The following is an 18,054-nucleotide window of genomic DNA, read 5'->3' as shown; positions in this document are numbered from 1 at the left end:
TGGTGGGTTTGTGGCTGGCGGTCCGTGAAGTACATGTGGGCAGATGTTCTGTCTTGAAGCTGTGGTGTGGTCATGCAGTGCAGAGGGACCCTCCATTTCAGTACAGGCCATTAATGAAACAAAGTGGGGTCTTTTTTTTTACTAGTTTTTGTATTCTAAAAAATATTGCATGCCTATAGTAAAAATTTTCCGATAGTTGAGAAAGATATGAGGTGAAATGCCCAAGTCCCCTCTGTACCCCCACAGCACTCCCCAGACAAGTGTGAGACCCCACTGTGCTGCTGGATGAAATATTCAAGCCTCAAGTGCTTACAAGATATGCTGTTGAAAACCAAGCACACGTACGCATCCTCATTTCATACTTGGCCTCATGTGTTGTTACTGGGACTGTACGTGCATTGACAGGCTTTCGTAGGTCCTAATTGTTTTGTAATAATACCAGTGGGGTCAGACTGTATCTTCTGTGCTATAGCCCACTGTTTTCACCTGATGAGTGGGAACATCTTCTCATGTCTGCACAGTCCTGCCCACCCCTCCTCTGCTGCTGTATTCCTCTCCACAGGTTGACCAGCAGTTTTCATTCTTATTCTTGATGGGACAGGGAGGTGGTTTTTCAGTGTTTATATTTTGTTACCTCCATGATTACCTACATTTAACTCTCGGATGAGTTTATCTGTGGCATAAAGTTTTAGAAGAAATTGTTGGGTCAAAGGCTCTAGGTGTTTTCTTTTGTTAAATCTGTCACACATTGAGAAGCCTGTAACAATGCATCAGGGCAAGTATGAAATGAGGGTGCAAGCATGTGCTTGGTTTTCAACAGCATATCTTCTTTTTCATTTTAATCCTCACTAGAGGATACATTTATTGATCTTAGAGAGAGAGGAGGGCAGAGAGAGAGAAACATCGATGTGAGAGAGAAACATCTATTTCCTGTACATGCCCTGACCAGGGATCAAACCTGCAACCTGGGTATGTGTTCCAACCAGAAATTGAACCCCCAACCAACTGAGCCACCTGGCCAGGCCAACAGCATATCTTATCAGTACTTGAGGCTTAAATTTTTCATCTAGTAGCACAGATAAAAGAATCTGAGTTACCGAGCATCTTATCCGTGATGCCAGGTCATTTCCCCCAGGAGTCTTCAGAGCCGCCTCAGGACAGGCCCAGCACTCCTCTGGGGCGTTTGCTGTTGCCCCCCATGCCCACTGCCATCCACCTGGTGTCCACGAGCCCCTCCCTCTTGTTCTCCCACCATCTCATGTCAGCCCCAGATGGTCAGGGACCGTGTCCATCTTGTTAGTGACTTAGAAGAATATCCAGCACATAGTAAGTACTCAAACATGTGTTTGTAGAGTGAATGGGCAAATGTGTCCTTGCTTAAGGAATGATCCTCCCCTCCCCTCATTTCTCAGCTAGTGAAGAACTTTCCACCCTACTATAGTCAGTAATATTACAATAGCTGTATGATGCCAGGTCGGTACTAGACTTATCAGGATAACTTCATAAGTTATATAAATGTCTAACCACTATGCTGTACACCTGAAATTAATATGAAATTGAATATCAACTGTAATTGAAAATAAAAAGCCTTTCAACTTGTTAAAAATTAAATAAATAAAAGTAATGGTGCTGGGGGGGGGCGGGATTTTCCACCCTGGATAATGAATTTGAAGAAACAAACCTTAGGTGGAGTGTGTGCTCACTCGAGGCCTGCAGGACAGCACAGAACCAGGCCAATGTTTTCCTTCCGAGCTCCTTCTGTGGTGACAGAGCTAGAGAGGGCTTTCTCCTGAGACTGACTCTCAGGGGACGTGAACAACATGGTGCCGTCACTCAGAATGTCCTTGCTTTGTGGTAATAGCCTTTTGGCCCAATGACCTTTTCTGCTTTTTAATTTTTTGGAATAAATTAAGTGGAAGCTAGTTATACTTATGTAATTTGTACCTTTTGTTTATCTGACACCTGTTATCAGGCCCAGAGGGCAGGAAGGAGGTTATGCCACTCCCAGCCTGGGCCAAGGGCACCCTCAGCAACCTCCATTAACCTCCGTCTCAGAGTCATTTTAGGAGTGGCTCTGACTCACCAGTGTTTATATATGTCAGTGGCAGAAGTCTTTGGAATCCCAAGAGCTGAAACTGGGCCTCCTACCTCAGTCATTCCTGGATTCCTGGATTCCTGGCTTCTTGATGAGTACTCCTTAGAATGTGAATTCAGCAGACATCAATGGAGGCCCTGCAGTGTGCCAGGATACACATGGAGGACTGCAGATGTGTTTTCAGGAGTGGCGGGAGGGAGGTGATGATTTATACATCTTTACCCTTCAATTGTCTTGCTCTCAAGTGTCAAGCTTGCTGCTTCTGCACCTCTGACAGGCAGACAAGGTTCAGGCAGAAGCACATTGTTCCTGTCCCTCAGGCAACTGAATTTAAGGTCTCTGAGGGGGACCAGCATGTGCAGGAACAGTCTCCAACAGGAACATTCACTTATGTGTAGCGTTTGTTTAGAGTTAATGGAACTCATTCAGCATTGTATCTGAGTAGTGGTATTGTTTCTCTGGGAAGAAACAACCAGTCAGCTACTGGGTGGTGGACAGTCTGAAATATACTAAAGAAATGCCAGACTCTGTACCGTCCTCCGAAAGAACAGTACTGACTCACTTGTCTGCCACTCTTTTCCAAAGTTCTTTCACATCCCTTATCACCCCTGAGCCACTTCATAGCTCAGGAGGTAGGGAGTGTTGGTGATGACCTTGCCCTATGGAGGAGGACAGGACTCTTAGGATGGATGACTGAGTCCACAGGGGTGGAGCTGAGACTTGTTTTCCACTCACTGCCAGTCTTCCCAGGAACTTCATCTTCCTGTGGAGAAGCACCTAGTTAATTATTAAATGCACATTTATGGTTTGACTTTGATAACTACTCAGGAACATTCTGTACCATTTGGCAGCACAGACCAGCTTGCTCCGCACAATGTCTGCAGCCTTGGTGGTAGGTAGGGTTGGCCCAAACCCTAGCAGAGTGAAGGGATCAGGACCAGGAAGTTCACCCAGCCAGATCTCCTTTTGAAGGTTCTCTGTTGCCCTCAGAAGCCTCAGTTTCCCCAGCTTTAGCTCAGTGGGTACCAAAACCAGGTTCACATTTATGCATGAAAAATATTCTGAGTAATATTCCCTAACAGACCAGGGCCATTGGGGATGTTTGTACAACGATATTAATAAGATATCCCTGAGAATCCAGCCCCTTCTCTGAGGGAGAGGGCTCCCAGGTCCTGCTGGAGTTGGGCAGCATGGAGCCAGATGTCTGGGTTGAGTCCTGGCATAGCATTTATGAGCTGTGGGCTCTTGATTTGAATCATTGCACTTAGTCGCCTCCCTGTAAAATGTGGACAATAATAATACATTTTTACAGGATTTTTAAGGAACAAAAATAATGTATTTAAAGCTCATCTAGACCCCCTATTGGTGATAAGAGGTGCTGGTACATGAAGGCTGCCCTGACATTGGTTTATTCCTACTCTGGGCTCGGGCGGAGCAGCAGAACCAGGTGTAGTTGGAGCAGGTGTTCTTGATTTGACACAAACGCGGCCAACTTCAGCCAAGAACCTTCTTTGGGGGACACCATTCGATCATTAGATGATTGTTGAATACCTGTGTGGTACCACTAGGCAGCTCTTTTAGTTCCTGCCTTGGTTTCCCTTGTGGGATTGCTCATGGTTCCTGGGTGTAGCCTGGTCTACAGCTGGTTCCCATTCGGTTTCCACACTCAAGTGAGTGCCCATACACAAGAATAGAGTGCCAATGTTTGGACTTCAGGGGCATTCAATCAAGAAGCTCATGTCCTATGCCCTCTCTTCTTACCTGAGAGTTATTTGTCTGCCGCTCTAGGACCCCTGGTCACATGTACCTACCTCACCCCACCCCCTACTTCAAAGAGGGAATGAGTGATGTCTGGAAACAGCTATGAGGGAGGAATGTGCATTGTGTTGTCTTTGGGTGATAGGACCATGGATAATCCATCCTTCTTCCTGTTCTTTCTTTCTCTGCCAAACTCTCTTTGACTTCTCCATGGAAAACAGGTTATTTTTGTTTTTCTAGGTTACAAATACATTAAAAAATAGAATGCCCAATTTTGTACATTAAGACCCCTTAACATTGGATATTGCCATTTGTCTTGCCTTATGTAAATACGTAGAGCAGGCATTCTGAGGTTTTATTTTGATAGTCAAGCATTTTCATATCAACTTCACTTTAGGTACAGTAATAAAAGAGCAAAGAATATTTTTTCCTGTTTGTATTCTACAAAGTTAACATTTGGGATTTTCCTAATTCCTACTAATCTAGTCCAGATGAGTTGTTTTTCATTTTTATTTAGAAGAATTTGAGGTCTAGCCCATGGTCTGTCTGTATTCCCAGCACCATCTCAGTTCTGGAAACTTAGATCTTTAATGAATGAGGCTTACCAAGTGTAGCTGATAATGGCAGGGCTTCCTCTCTTTCTAGTTTTTGTTGACATAAGACCATTGTGTCCCTGAGTCACATGATGTTTTGTGGACTCTTTCCTTCCAGCCCCTTCCTGACCATCTCTGAGCCCAACTTTGGCTGGTGTGACTCAGAGGTCTTGTGGCCCAGGAATAGTGGTTGATCATTGAGTCAATGGTGCCAGTCAAATCCTGGCCATAAGTGAACAAATCTAACTGTACATTGTGGAGAACATTTTTTTCTTTGAGCCTTGAAGGCTGACAGCTGATTCTGTTACTTTTGTAAAATCACCAACCATGGATTTCCAGGGACAGATGAGATTTCTTGGCCTCCCTTTGACGTACCTTGACCACCCCCCCATCCTTAGAGATAGGAATCCCCTTTCCTATGCACTTAAGCAGAGCCCATCTCCCTGTAAGTCTCTTTCTAACTTTTCCCATGCCCTGTGCATGAAAGGATTCATTCTTGCTCTCTTGATATTTTCACAGCATTTTATTCATTATACCTATAAACTTCTTTAATTATCTGCAATATAGTATAATAGGAAAAACATGAATTTTAGAACCACAGAACCTGGTTTTTATTTTTTATTTTTTTTAAATATATCTTTATTGATTTCAGAGAGAGAGGAAGGGAGAGGGGAGAGAGATAGAAACACCAATGATGAGAGAATCACTGATGGGGAGCCTCCTGCATGCTCCCCACTGGGGATCAAGTCCACAACCTGGGCATGTGCCCTGACCGGGAATCGAACCACGATCTCCTGGGTCCTAGGCCGATGCTCAACCGCTGAGCCACGCCCGGCCGGGCTGATTCTTGATTTCACCATTTATCACCATTTATAATCTTAAGCAAGTTACTTGATCTTCAGTTTTTCATCTGTGAAAAGGAAATAAAAATACCTTCCTTATAGGACTGTTAATGAAAAATAAATGAGATTGTGGAATACAGCTAAAATTATGCTCTGAGGGAAATTTACAGCTTTAAGTTCATATGTTAGAAAAGCCGAAAGGCTGAAAATTAATGAACTAAGCTTTCATTTCCAAAAGTTAGAAAAAGAAAAATTGAAGCCAAAGACGGTAGAAGGAAGGAAATAAAAAGGGAAGAAATCAAGGGAAAAGAAAACAAATATTCAATAGACAGCTAAAATAAACAAGCAAACAAAGCTAAAAGTTTATTCTTTGAAAAAGAATAAAAATTAGTAAACCTCTGATGAGACTGATCAAGAAAAAGGCACAAAAAAACTAATGTTGAGAATGGAAAGGGAGATATTACTGTAGATCCTTCAGTCTTTAAATCGGTCATGAGGATAATATGACAATTTTATGCCAATAAATTTGGAGGGGGAAATGAGCTGGATTCCCTAGAAAACTACATTTTGCAAAATCAACACACAAAAAGAAAATATATCAATAGTCTTTTACTTTTAACTAGAATTTGTGACTAAAACTGCTCAAAGAAAACTCCAGGTCCAGATGACTTCATTGACAAATTCTGCCAAATGTTTAAGGGAAAATAAAGCCAATCTTACACAAACACCCATTTGCAATAAAAGCTCTTAGTAGACTTGTAGTAGAAGGAAACTTTTTTAGACTAAAAAGTCATATTTTTAAAAATCCTGTAGCAAACATCATACTTAATGGTGAAATATTGAAAGCTTTGTCTTTGAGACCAGAAAGGATCTCTGCATTTTATTAGAAGTCCTCTCCAGTGCAATAAAGAAAGAAAAATAAATAAAAGCCATAAGAATTGTAAAGGAAGAAATAAAACTTTGATTATTTGAATATGATGTGAATGTATGTGTAGAATGTCCAAATGAATTTATAGATAAATTATTAGATACAATAAGCGCAAAAAAGGGGAAATAAATAGTAAGGGCAAAGTTGTTGAATACATACATGGTGAGTATACAAAAACTGGTTGCTCTATATATTAGCAATAAACAGTAAAAGTGAAAAATTTAAAGATACAGTTTAATATCAAAAATATTATATACACTATCCAAAGGTATGCAAGGACTCTAGGCAAAAGACTCACTATGTGATCACTATTGAGAGAAATTTAAAGAAGGCCTGAATAAATGGAGTACATGTCATGGTTTAGGAGGTTCAGTATTATAAAGGTATCTGTTCTCTCAGAGTTGTCTGAGGATTCAGTGACATCTTAGTCAAAATCCCAGCAGAGCTGGCTGGTTGGTGAAACTGACAAGCAGATTTTAAGGTGTTCATGGGAAAGCAAAGGGCCAAGCATAGCCAAGCCACTGTTGAAGAACAAAGTGGGAGGCCTTTCTCTGATAGATACCAAGTATTCTTATAAGACTGTGGCAATGAAGACAATGTAGTGTTGTCACAGGACAGACAGAGGATAGAATAGAGCCTAGATAAGGATCCACACATCTGTGGACAGAGCTGGCAGCGCAGGATGGGAGGAAACGGAAGTGCTTTTCAACAGTGGTGCTGGAACAGTTGGATAGCCACATAGGAAAAATGAAACTCGGCTCATCTGCCACTTACATACAAAAATCATTTCTGTGTGTGAAAGGTAAAAACTAACCAAAGCAAAACAAAGCTGCTTAAAAGATAATAAAGGTGAGTGACTATCTTATCACCTCAGCATAAGAAAAGACTTCTTAAACAGGACGTAAAAAGCACTAAGAATAGTAGAAAATGTCAAATTAGATTATATTAAAATTAAGAATATCTGTGCAGCAAAGGACACTATAAGGAATGAGAAGGTAAGACACAGAGCAGCAAGTATAATTTATGCAACACCTCAGTGAAGGAAATCAGATTAAAACGACGCTGTTACTGCTCACGTGCTGAGAGCAACAGACTGCCTATGAGGACAGGACCTGGGGCTTGTAAAGGCCCAGCAGCCTGTTTTGTTTTTTGCATTTTATGTCTTAGAAGATTTGAGCTCAGCACTGAGCTGGTTATGGTCTGTGGTTATGAGAATGGCTGGCGTCATCCTGCCTTTAGTCAGATCTCAACTCCACTACTTGGGCAAGTGCCCTACCCTTTCTGTGCCTCAGTTTCCCTAGCTTTAATAAGGAGCATGATGCCAATAGGAGAAATTAGCAAGTTGCTTCTGGTGACTTGGGGAAGGAAAGCTGGTTTTTCCTTGTTGCCACTGGTCAGCTTGGAGCATACCTCATCTCTGATGCGTTCTGCGGCTCCAGGGTGTCTTGGTTTTGTTACTGGGCAGTTCATCTATTCTCAGTGATTCAGGTTTTTTCTCTTAGATTGACTGTATCTTTCTGTACTGAGCCTAGTGGCTCCTGGCACTTAGTAGATGCTTAATAAATCTGTGCAGAACTGATCTTCCATTAATGTCTAAACCGTGGCTGAACCCCGGCGGAAATGAATTCCCCTGCCCGAGCTTTTCAGGTGTCGAGCTGCTTCTTTGTCCAGAGCAGGTGCTCTGTCCTCTCTGTGACTGCTCCCTGGAGCTGGCCCTGCAGCCCAGCCAGCAGCTTGATTGGGCCACTTTAAGACTTGCCTGAGCCAAATGCCCAGATATTCGCTGAGGAACCTAGAACAGAGACCAGCTCTGCCGGTGGAAGACTTTCTGCTGCTGCAGACATAGGCTGGGTGCTTCTAGGAGGGCCCTGGGTCAGAGCTGAGGATTCCACAGAAAAAGGGATGCTGTGAAACATGAGTGGCACGAGGGCCCAGCCAGAGTGGCCTGTTGGCCTTTGTGATAGACTCGTGGTTAATGACACTGCCCCTGTGCTGATGGAGTGGAGATTTAGCCAGCATGCTGTCAGGATCAGTGTGTGGGTAACACCCAAACGACTGCCCAGTTATACTTGGGTGCATTATAGCTTGTGGCTTTGAAGTGCCATAACCCATCCTTCACTTTGACTTTATTGGCCATGTGGTGCTGTGTTTACCTTTGGAAGCTCCGCCAGATTAAACCCTCTTAACCAGCAAGTAGATCTTAGGTTATAGGACACCTGATTTATTTAAATTGGAGGCATGATGTTACCTTAGCAAACAGGCATTTGGTGTCAAATGCTGGTCTCCAACATTCATTACTTGGGTGACCATGGGCAAGTTACTTAACTTCTCCAAGCATCCGTTTTCTCAACTGTAAAGTACAGACCAAAGTAATGATAGTAATAATTGCTATCTAATAATAATCACATTATTATTTACTATGTCCATAGCACTTACTATGGACCATGTATTCTAAGCCCCTGTATGTTTTGCCTCGTTTGACCCTCCCAGCAATTCTGATTTCCTTATTGTCTGTCTTTTACAGATAAAGCCATTGGGGCACAGAGAGGTTAGGTAATTGGCCCACTGTTGCCCAGCCAGTGCGTAACAGATTTGGGATTGGAGCCCAGGTAGCCTGATTTTAGAGCTTGTATTCCTTACTCCCGTTCTAGACTTGTCACAGGGAATCGTGAGGATTAGATGTGATAACATCAGGAAAAGTACCTAGAACAGAGTCTTGCACCTTGTAGATGTAACAGTGTAGGTCACTCTGCCGGCCCACCCCACCCTCTCCCTCTCGTCACTAAGCTGAGGCTTTGGACTCCTGACTCTGTGGTTAGGAGAGTTTGGGATCTCTGCTGTGTGATCTGAACACAGGGTAATGAAAAGGAGGGTGGAGTCTCATCGGCTGTGGACAGGTCATCCCATCACAGTCATCTGTGCTTCCAAAAGTACTTCAACATCTTCCCTCAGGCGGGGGAGCAGCTGCCCCTTGACCCTTGCTGGACTGAGAGCACTGCATCTGCACTCAGCAGTGGTCACTTGAGCTTGTTCATCTCTACTCTGTGTAGCTGACCCTCACACAGATGGAGTCCAAATAAACTGATCTGAGTTCAGGGCTTCAGTGGCTGAGATGAGTCAATCATGGGTGGGGGAGGACAATGCCCGACACAATCAGAATGTGCTAGAAACCCTGTGGGGAGTGCAGTGTCATATCAAAGGTGGGGTTATTTCCATTCACATTTAACCCAGTTCCTCGCCCTGCTGGGTGGCTAGGATAGGCTGGGACAGGGCAAGCCCAGAGATGCAAGGACTCTGCCCTCGTTTGCTGCTTTCCTCACATGTTCTGTTTCTCATTCTCCAAGGGATGAGCAGTAGGGTTTAGTGAGGGCATCCATCTGTTCATCTCAGAACACGAACTGTTCCAAAAGCTCTTCGAGCTCTTCAGCACAGGATGTTGTCGAGGTTTACTTGTTAATGTGAAATACACGTATATATAACACTCATATATGTCATGCCTGGAGTTTAGAGTTTATTAACTTTCTCCCAACTAAAGGAAACATTTTAGACTGTTTTGTATGCAGGCAGTGATGGAAATGGAAATTATAAATGGGGATGGCTTGCTTTTACCTTGGAATTTAAAAATCACAATGATATGTTGTTGTTATAGGTTTGTCTACGGATTTGGAGCATCTGCAGTTGACCTGAATTTAAGCAGCCTGTGCTGCTCCCTCACCCTTCGGAGAGATGTCTGTCACTTACGATGATTCCGTTGGAGTAGAAGTATCCAGCGACAGCTTCTGGGAGGTAATGCCCATGCTTTCTTCCCCATGATACAGAGACCAGGCCAAGACTTTGTGTGTGTGTGTGTGTGTGTGTGTGTGTGTGTGTGTGTGTGTGTGTGTGTGAGAGAGAGAGAGAGAGAAAGAGAGAGAGAGAGAGAGAGAGAGAGAGAGTGTGAGTTGGGGTGGGGTGAGATGAACATACCCCCATGCTAGCTGGGCGTTTGTGGTCAGATCTGGGTGGCAACAGTTATGGTGGAGCTATCAGTGAAGGTGGTAAACTTGCTTGCTAGACAAGTCAGATGCCTAAATAGTTTAGAGGTGTTTTAGAGGTCTTGTCAGTTTGTCCATTCTCTGATCTTCCTTTTCATGTTCAGCCATGTGTGACTTGGAGAGAAATACACTCATCACTGGACTTAGCCTGAAAGGCAGTTTTGCTTTTGGGTTTTGTGTATAAAAACAGATGGTGATGTGACATCATGTTGGACAGTGCAGGCAAATGGCCAGAGGGTTAAACAAACTGCCCTGGAGCTTGGAGCATCTTCTTGTCTGTCTGAGCCCATGAGGAACTCCCTTCCTGATTAGATTATTTTGTGGGTTTTGGTAGTCACTCTGTGCTCTTCCTGAGCCTCACTTTTCCTGTCTGCTGGTTAAAGGGAAGTCCAAGTTTTGATCAAATTTTGTTCTCATGGCAAAACCCCTCTAACTTACCCAGCAGCTGTGGGCTTCATGGAAAGAGCACTGGGTTTGTAGTTGGAAAGATCTAGGTTCTGATGCCAGCTGTGCCCTTACGAGCTGTGTGACCTTGGGCAAGTTTCTTGACTGATCTGAACCTTAAGGTTTCATCTGTAATGAGAGGATGATACTGGCCTTTGAGGGAGGCAGCCCAGATGAAGTAAGAATGCAGACACTGGATCCCACATAGATGCATTCCTGACACAGGACGCTCTAGGGTTGCAGAAGATGAGGATGATGCCCTAGATCTTACTGGTGACAAGCATGAAGGATTTTCATAAACTTAGAATAATCAGGTGTACAATTTTGTCTGATACCAATACCATCTGATACAGACTAATAGACAAGTGATCACAGGTGGCCAGGTTTAGAAAAGATAGACAAGGAACTCAAAGTTTTATCAACACTTCTCTTTCCTATGTATTGGGGAAAAAGTCATACTGACTTTTGGCCAAATACTTCATTTTATTAAAAGTATATGTTTATTGCCCGGCAAGTGTGGCTCAGTGGTAAGAGCATCGACCTGCAGACAGAAGGGTTCCAGGTTCTGTTCTCGGTCAAGGGCATGTATCTCGGTTGCAAGTTCAATCCCCCACCCTGGTCGGGGTGTGTGCAGGAGGTAACCAATCAATGTGTCTCTCTCACATCGATATTTTTCTCTCTCTCTCCCCCTCCTCCCTTCCACTCTCTAAAATGGAAAAAATATTCTCAGGTGAGGATTTTAAAAAAAAAAAAAAAAAGTATTGTTTATTGAGCACCTACTGTGTGCTAGACCCTGTGAGGCTCCAACAAGGAATGTGACAGTTTGAGTCCCTACCCTCAATGGGCTGGCTCTGTGGGATCAGAGTAAATGAAAGGGCACAGAAGGTGCCGGTGCCCTCTGTCCCTGCCCCTTGGTTGGTAGCAGCCTTCCTGGTGGGTATCTGGGCCATAGCTCAAATTTCAGTAGCCAGAGAGGCACATTTTCCCAGGGGACATTTCATAGAAGATAGCAAGGATGATGGGCAGAGACAGAGTCATGAGCATGTCCCGGCCTCTGGGCAGCAGCTGCTTCCTGGCATTGTCAGGTGCACTCTCACTGCATCAGGGAAGGCTGGTGGTGAAATTTGATGGAGCTGTTAGCGCTGGTGGTCACAGGGTGCAGTTTGGAGGTGCCTCTGAAATTCAAGACTGCCCCTCTGCCCTCATGCACACGTCTGGGTTCACGGGCAAGCAGACCCTGCTTGCCGGCCCCTAGGAAGGCAATGGGGCAGGTTCAGACACGTGCTTTGGAGCCAGGCTACCTGGGTTTGACTCCCAGGCTTGTCACTCACGTGTATGTGGCTTTGGGCAAGTTACTAATCTGTCTTTGCCTCAGTTTCCCAGTCTGTAAGATGGGGGTGATGATGGTGCCCACATTCTAGCATATGTGAGGGTTAAGGGAATGAGTGCATATAAAGTGGTGTAGGCTGTCGGAACAGGCACTGGCTGGGAGCCCTGTCCCTCTGCTGTGGAGATGCGGGTTTCAGCACACGGCATACCTGTTCTTGCAGGCTACACTTGGCATCATCCTTGTAATGACCCAGCTGATGACAGAAACTGCTCTGGAAAAATGAAGAAGCTAAACGTAGTGCCATTACAGAAGTCTGCAGCTGCTTGGTAAAGGAAAAAATGTAGGTGAAAGCTGCCAGTGTGTTATCAGCATATATTAACTCAAGTAGCTTTAACAAACCCTTGATTTAAGCTCTTAGGCTCCCTTCTAAATTCTTAGCTGCGATACTGTCAGGAGTCAAGCACATCTGCTTTTGTCTGAAGAAAGCGAAGACAAATGGGTCTTTGTTTAGGCGGGCTCTGCTCCTCTTGTGATGGGGTCCCTGGGATTACTTGTCTGCTTTTATATGGTAAGTCAGTGCCGCCACCCTCCTCCTGTGTGAAGGATGTCACTGAGTGGAGGAGCCGTTGCTCAGGCCTAGCCCACCCTGCTTCGCTCTGAGTGACGTAGGTGCTGCTACCAGCTGTACATTTCCCTGAGCTTCCTGCAAGTTCCCTCTTTCCCATGGCGACTTCTCAATGGTGTGACTCGCAGGAGAGGGACAAATCTAAAGAAAGCCATGTGGTCTTGAAGAGGAAAAGTCTTTTTGCTGAATTTTACTCCTTTTTACCAGAAGGTACAAACTGGGGTGGGCCATTCCAGAACCGTCTTCTGTGTGCCTGCACAGGAGCAACATGTAGGAGTGAATGTAGGAGTGAATTGGAGAAAGGGTGAGGTTTAATGCTGGGTAATGACATGCCCTGGTCAGAAGGAGCTTACAAACAAATATTTGGAATTAAAATGTGCACACAAGCCTGCTGGTGTGGCTAAGTGGTTGATCACTGACCCATGATCCAAGAGGTTAGCAGTTCCATTCCCGGTCAGAGCACATGCCAGGGTTGCAGGCTCAATCCCCAGTAGAGAGTGTGCAGGAGGCAGCTGATTGATGTCTCTCATTGATGTTTTTCTCTCTCTATCCCCACTCCCTTCCGCTCTCTCTAAAATCAATAAAAACATATTTTTTGAAAAATGCACACAAATAACCGTAGTACTGGGTAGAAATCATTCGGTAAACATTTATAGCACAACTCCTCTGTGCCAGGTCCTATTCTAGGCCTTGCGGATAGAGCATGAATAAAACAGATGTAGTCAGTTTTAAATGGCCCAGATCAAATGCTGGGAGGATGCAGAAGAGGCCTCTGCTTCCTGAGTGGGCTGCATGCCAGAGCTGTGAGGCGGCTCCAGGAGATCAGGGACTTTTTGTTGTGTCCCATGCATGGGTGTGTACACTGATAAGTCATCGAGCTGTGTGCACATAAACCATATGGTTATAGTCTGAGTTCTTTTCTGCAGGAATGTTAACCTACAACAAAAAGCTTAGAAATAAGAAACAGTGATAACGGCTAGCATTTATTGTACCCTTGCTCTGTGCCAGGCCCCTGCTCTCGGGTGGCTTAATGCTGCTCCACTTCAGAGATTGTAGGTGGTGACGCAGGATTTGGGCCCAGGTGCCCGCTCTCTAGAACTGCTCTCCTTCCTCTGCTCTCAGCCTCCTGGAAGCTCCACAAAGAAGAGGAGCTTGCCTTCGCAATGCCTGCCACACTCTTAAATGCTTCTGCCTCTGGTTCAGACCCTGGTGCCACCATTTGCTAGTGAGGGATGGGCATGGAAAGTGTGTGTGGGGGGGCTACCTGGAGGAAGTGCTGTTCCCGCTTTTCCAACCTAGTGATTTTCCCACTAGGTCATTTGGCCTTGTACCCCAGGGTTCCTCCCATTACAGATGCCTCTCTAGCTGTCCCTGCCTACTTTCACTGTTAGAGTTTCTGCTAAACGTGGCTGATCTTCAGTGAACCCTGACTTTCTGATGTGGGGAGACGATCTCAGCATCCAGGCTGGTGGCAGCTCTTATGGCAGCAAGACACCATTCATCCAGCACCTCCGATGGAGTATGAGGGAGAAGGAAAGAGGACAGTGACCTGACCACTAGGCAGCCATGCACTCTTGCTGTTTCCTAGGCACTTGGGTGAAAGATGAGTGTGTGGGTGTGCTTGTGCCTGGGAGACTGTGAGCTACAGGGTAGGGCAATGGCTTGCAGATGAGTCATGTTCTGTGCTCACGAACAAGTCACAGGGTGTCACCGGCCCTTTATCAGTGTCTACAAGACAGCCCTGAGGAGTACAGTTCTAAAATAACTGTTTAAGCAAATCCTTCCTCTCTATATTATCATGTGTTCTGCCTTTGGAGTTAGACCTGAGAATTGGAATTTCTGGGTTCCACTTCATTTTTCAGTTTGTCATTTTGAACATGAAGATTAAAGATCAATGACGCAGTTGATGTTTAAAGTTGTTGGGGTTTGGGGTTTGTGCTTTAAAACTGTCACGCAGCACAGAGTGCCTTGCAGGGTAGCGAGCCTCATTTTCTCCCCCTCGCACTGGATGAGCACAGATTCCAGGAGTGGAAGGTGGGGCGGGCCCGTCAGTGTTGGGGGTAAGAATGGAAACCAGGAGTTGGGACTGGAGCGAGACCTCAAGGTAGTGACAGGAACTAGAGCTGGGCCGGAGCAGCCTGAGTGCAAAGCAGGCTCAGGGTGGCTGGACACTGTAGCAGCAGCGGGCCAGTGAGGGACTCCACCATCTATTCTCTCGGGGCCCTGCCCAGCCAGTAGCTTTATCCTATTTTGAGGGTTGGGGGCTTAGTGAGGTTACGGCTAGTCCAGGCCATGGTTCGGGGAGCACCAGGATGAGGGGTTCCTTGACCCTCTGTGCCACTGCAGGGTGAGTGGGAGTCCAGAGGGTGGCTGAGCTGGAGGGCAGGTTGGAGAGACTGAGGAGCAGTGAACTCCTATTAAAGTGAGGACTAGCAGGGCACGGTTTGAAAGCAAGGCACAGACTTGGTGGCTTTCCAGATGCCCCTTCCTCCTCGGTGTTTCAAGCACACATCAGATCTCATGGCCCTACAATCATTTGTGACCCCTGTTTGGAAAGGACGGTTCAGAGTAGGGTGGGATAGGTTGTAGGAAAGGTGCCTGAGCTAGGAGGCCCTGTGTTGTCACCATGGGGACGCCCTGGCGTGTGTATAGGATATGGCAATAGCCATGCACTCTGCTGGGACTGTGGGTGGGGAAGCAGTGACATGACCAGGCCCAGTCCTCAAACCCACCCAGCCAGCCCAGGACTTGAATAGACTTAAAGATACACTAACTCAGACCCTGGATTTGACTGAGCGAGCGCCTTGCTAGTGAAAGTGAAGAAACTGCAAGGCTCTCTGCTGGTTTGTGCTTACATGATTCGTGACTCTTGCCAGATTGGCAGAAGTGTGTTAGTTGTTCATTTGACATCCATGGAGTTATTATCTGATGATGCGCTGAGAGCTGATTCTTTTTTTTTATTTATATCTTTATTAATTTCAGAGAAAGGAAAGGAGAGGGAGAGAGAGAGAGAAAGAGATAGAAACATCAATGACGAGAGAGTCATTGATCAAGCCCGCAACCCGGGCATGTGCCCTGACCGGGAATTGAACCCTGATTGCCTGGATCCCAGGTCAACGCTCAACCGCTGAGCCACGCCTGGCCAGGCAAGAGCTGATTCTTTTTAGCTGTTGTGGGGAGAGCTCGAGGGACTCACTGGATTAAGAACTTGATAAGGGATCATGAGTTCCTTCATCACCCGTGCCTCTGAGTGCTCAGCAACTTCTCAGTCATCTCCCGTCTGTGGACTGGGAAGTCTGCTCTTAGGGCCATCAGGCACTGAGAAGATGTTACAGGGGCCCTCTGTGTGCCTGGCATGCGGGATGGAGAAGAAAGGCATGGTCCCTGCCCTCAAAACCACTATGGGACCACATTCTGCTGTGTGACAGCAGATGTCTACACAGGAGTAACCAAGGGAGAGGAGTGTGGGAATGGCTTCACGAAAGGGGTGGCATCGTGTAGAGCTCAGTTCCGTGGGCCTCCACATCTTGCCTCAAGCCTTCAGAAAGCAGCCTTGCTCCATAGAATTCCCTTTGGCTCTTACTTCAGTCATCACTTCCTCCAGGCAGCCCGACCACCAGAGCTTGTCACTGTCTGTAATTGTGGTATTTATATGACCATAAGTCCCACGAAGGTAGGGATCGTAGCAGTTTGTTATTACTATATCCCTAGTTCCTTGCATAGTCCTTGCCACACAGTAGGTGTTCATTATACATTTGCGAGTGGCAAGAGGATATTTCCAGACCCTCAGAAATTAAGAGCTATGCTTCAGCAGGTAACCAGCCAGCTGGTTGCATTGGCGGAGTCTGTTCGATTAGAAATCCTGGAATTGCAAAGGGCCTTGGAGGTCATCTAATCCTGTTCCTGCTCTTAATTTTGCCACCAACCTGTTCTGCAAACCCATCGTATCCCCGTATGTTGGGTCCTCACAGCATCAGTTCTAACTTCACCTTACAGCTGAAGGAATAGAAATGCAGGGAGCCTGACCTGTACTGGGTCAGTTATTTGCAGGGCCAGGGCCATGACTTTTGCAGCTCCCCTTGTGAGAGAAGGCAGAGAGGAGGAGGCCTTGTCAGGGAGGGCTGGAGTCTGATGGACTCAAACCAAATGGCAAGAGCTCATGTAGCCGCTGTCATTGACATCCGCAGGACTGGAATTAAGGAAGTCCAAGGGCTTACCTTTCATCTGTCTTTCAAGCTGATTGAGAATGTTCTGGAGCTTCTCGCATGCTTTGTCAGCTTTGGATGAAATGTGACTCTGGCTCCATAGAGTTGCAGGGATGGGGGCACCACTGGGGCTTCTCCTGTCCACGCAGCCCAACACAGCTGGCTCGCACCCTTGAACTCGCTCCCAGATGTGGAGGGAGCAGCGTGCTTAGGCCTCAGGGTTGCAGGTTAAAGGGCATGAGCATTCTGAGGGTAAAATGAAGGTCATCTTGGGCAAGCAGTCTTAGTAGTTTTCAGGTTTGGGGTTCCTGACATGAGCCTCTCCGGCACGTGGCAGCTCAGGGATGGGGCCTACACCCTACCTTACAGTCCTGACCTCTGTGGCCTTCCCTGAATCTGTGGGGCTGGTTGGAAGCACATGCATCACCTGATACCAACTCCTTAAGTCTTGGCTCCACCTTTTCTGTTCTCGACCTGAGGAAGGTTCTATAAGGTGGGCTCTGCCTCCTGGCTGCATGATCATGGGTGACTTGGCTTCTTCAAACCTCAGTTTCCTTTTCTGTAAAATGGGAACACTAACAGGACCCACTGTCTAGGATTGTGACAGGATTTGATGATGTGACACGTGGAGCTGTCAGTGCACCACCTGGCTGAGTGTGGACATGCTCTATTATGATGCTGCTGCTGGGGAGACAGTATGTGGCACCTGCTGCCAGGAGGCCCACAGCCCAGCATGGGCAGGGAGCTAACATGCACGATCATTACCCATGTGGGACAAGCTGCAACTGCGGGGTATGGGGGCAGTGTTTGGAAGGGCCATCGTGGCCCCCAGGTGGACCAGCCAGCAGGAGCCCGGCGTGGGGTATTGGTCTCGCCTGCATGCAAGTGCAGGCGATACAGGAGCTCCCTGCTGGTGGTCCTGCAGGGAATGCAGGTGGCAGGGAACCCGTCCTGGAGAAGCCGAGCTGAGCCTTAGGGAGCTGAAATTGGGGCAGGTAGGATGGGACCATTTTGTCAACACCCACCGCCTCCCCATTTCTCTCCCTGCCTTTGATACCCAGTCCCCTTCCCCTTTTAACTGTTACACTGTTAGCTCTCCTCCCACGGCTGTGGCCCCAGTCTCAGGAGGCATTCATACTTTCCCTCCAGGAGCTTCACCCTCCTGAAGCCCACCAGGTCCTGAGCACAGCACCCTTCAGG

The 18,054-nt window shown here is 46.4% G+C and overlaps 1 protein-coding gene across 28 annotated transcripts in view; it reads left to right on the top strand.

The window, feature by feature from the left end:
* The window catches only part of PACSIN2 (protein kinase C and casein kinase substrate in neurons 2), a 114,635-nt gene that overhangs the window by 75,313 nt on the left and 21,268 nt on the right, over positions 1–18,054 (top strand). For all 28 annotated transcript variants that reach the window (XM_081127333.1, XM_081127344.1, XM_081127326.1 and 25 more), the window contains one exon: positions 9,866–10,002. In XM_081127333.1, coding sequence (XP_080983459.1) covers positions 9,943–10,002 — 60 coding nt within the window. In that variant the 5' untranslated portion in view covers positions 9,866–9,942. The remainder of the gene's footprint in view (positions 1–9,865; positions 10,003–18,054) is intronic.

Source organism: Miniopterus schreibersii, assembly GCF_964146895.1.
Source record: "Miniopterus schreibersii genome assembly, chromosome: 2".
Taxonomy (NCBI): domain Eukaryota; kingdom Metazoa; phylum Chordata; class Mammalia; order Chiroptera; family Miniopteridae; genus Miniopterus; species Miniopterus schreibersii.
The sequence above is the reverse complement of the archived record's forward strand: the minus strand, read 5'-3'. Positions and strand labels throughout refer to the sequence as shown.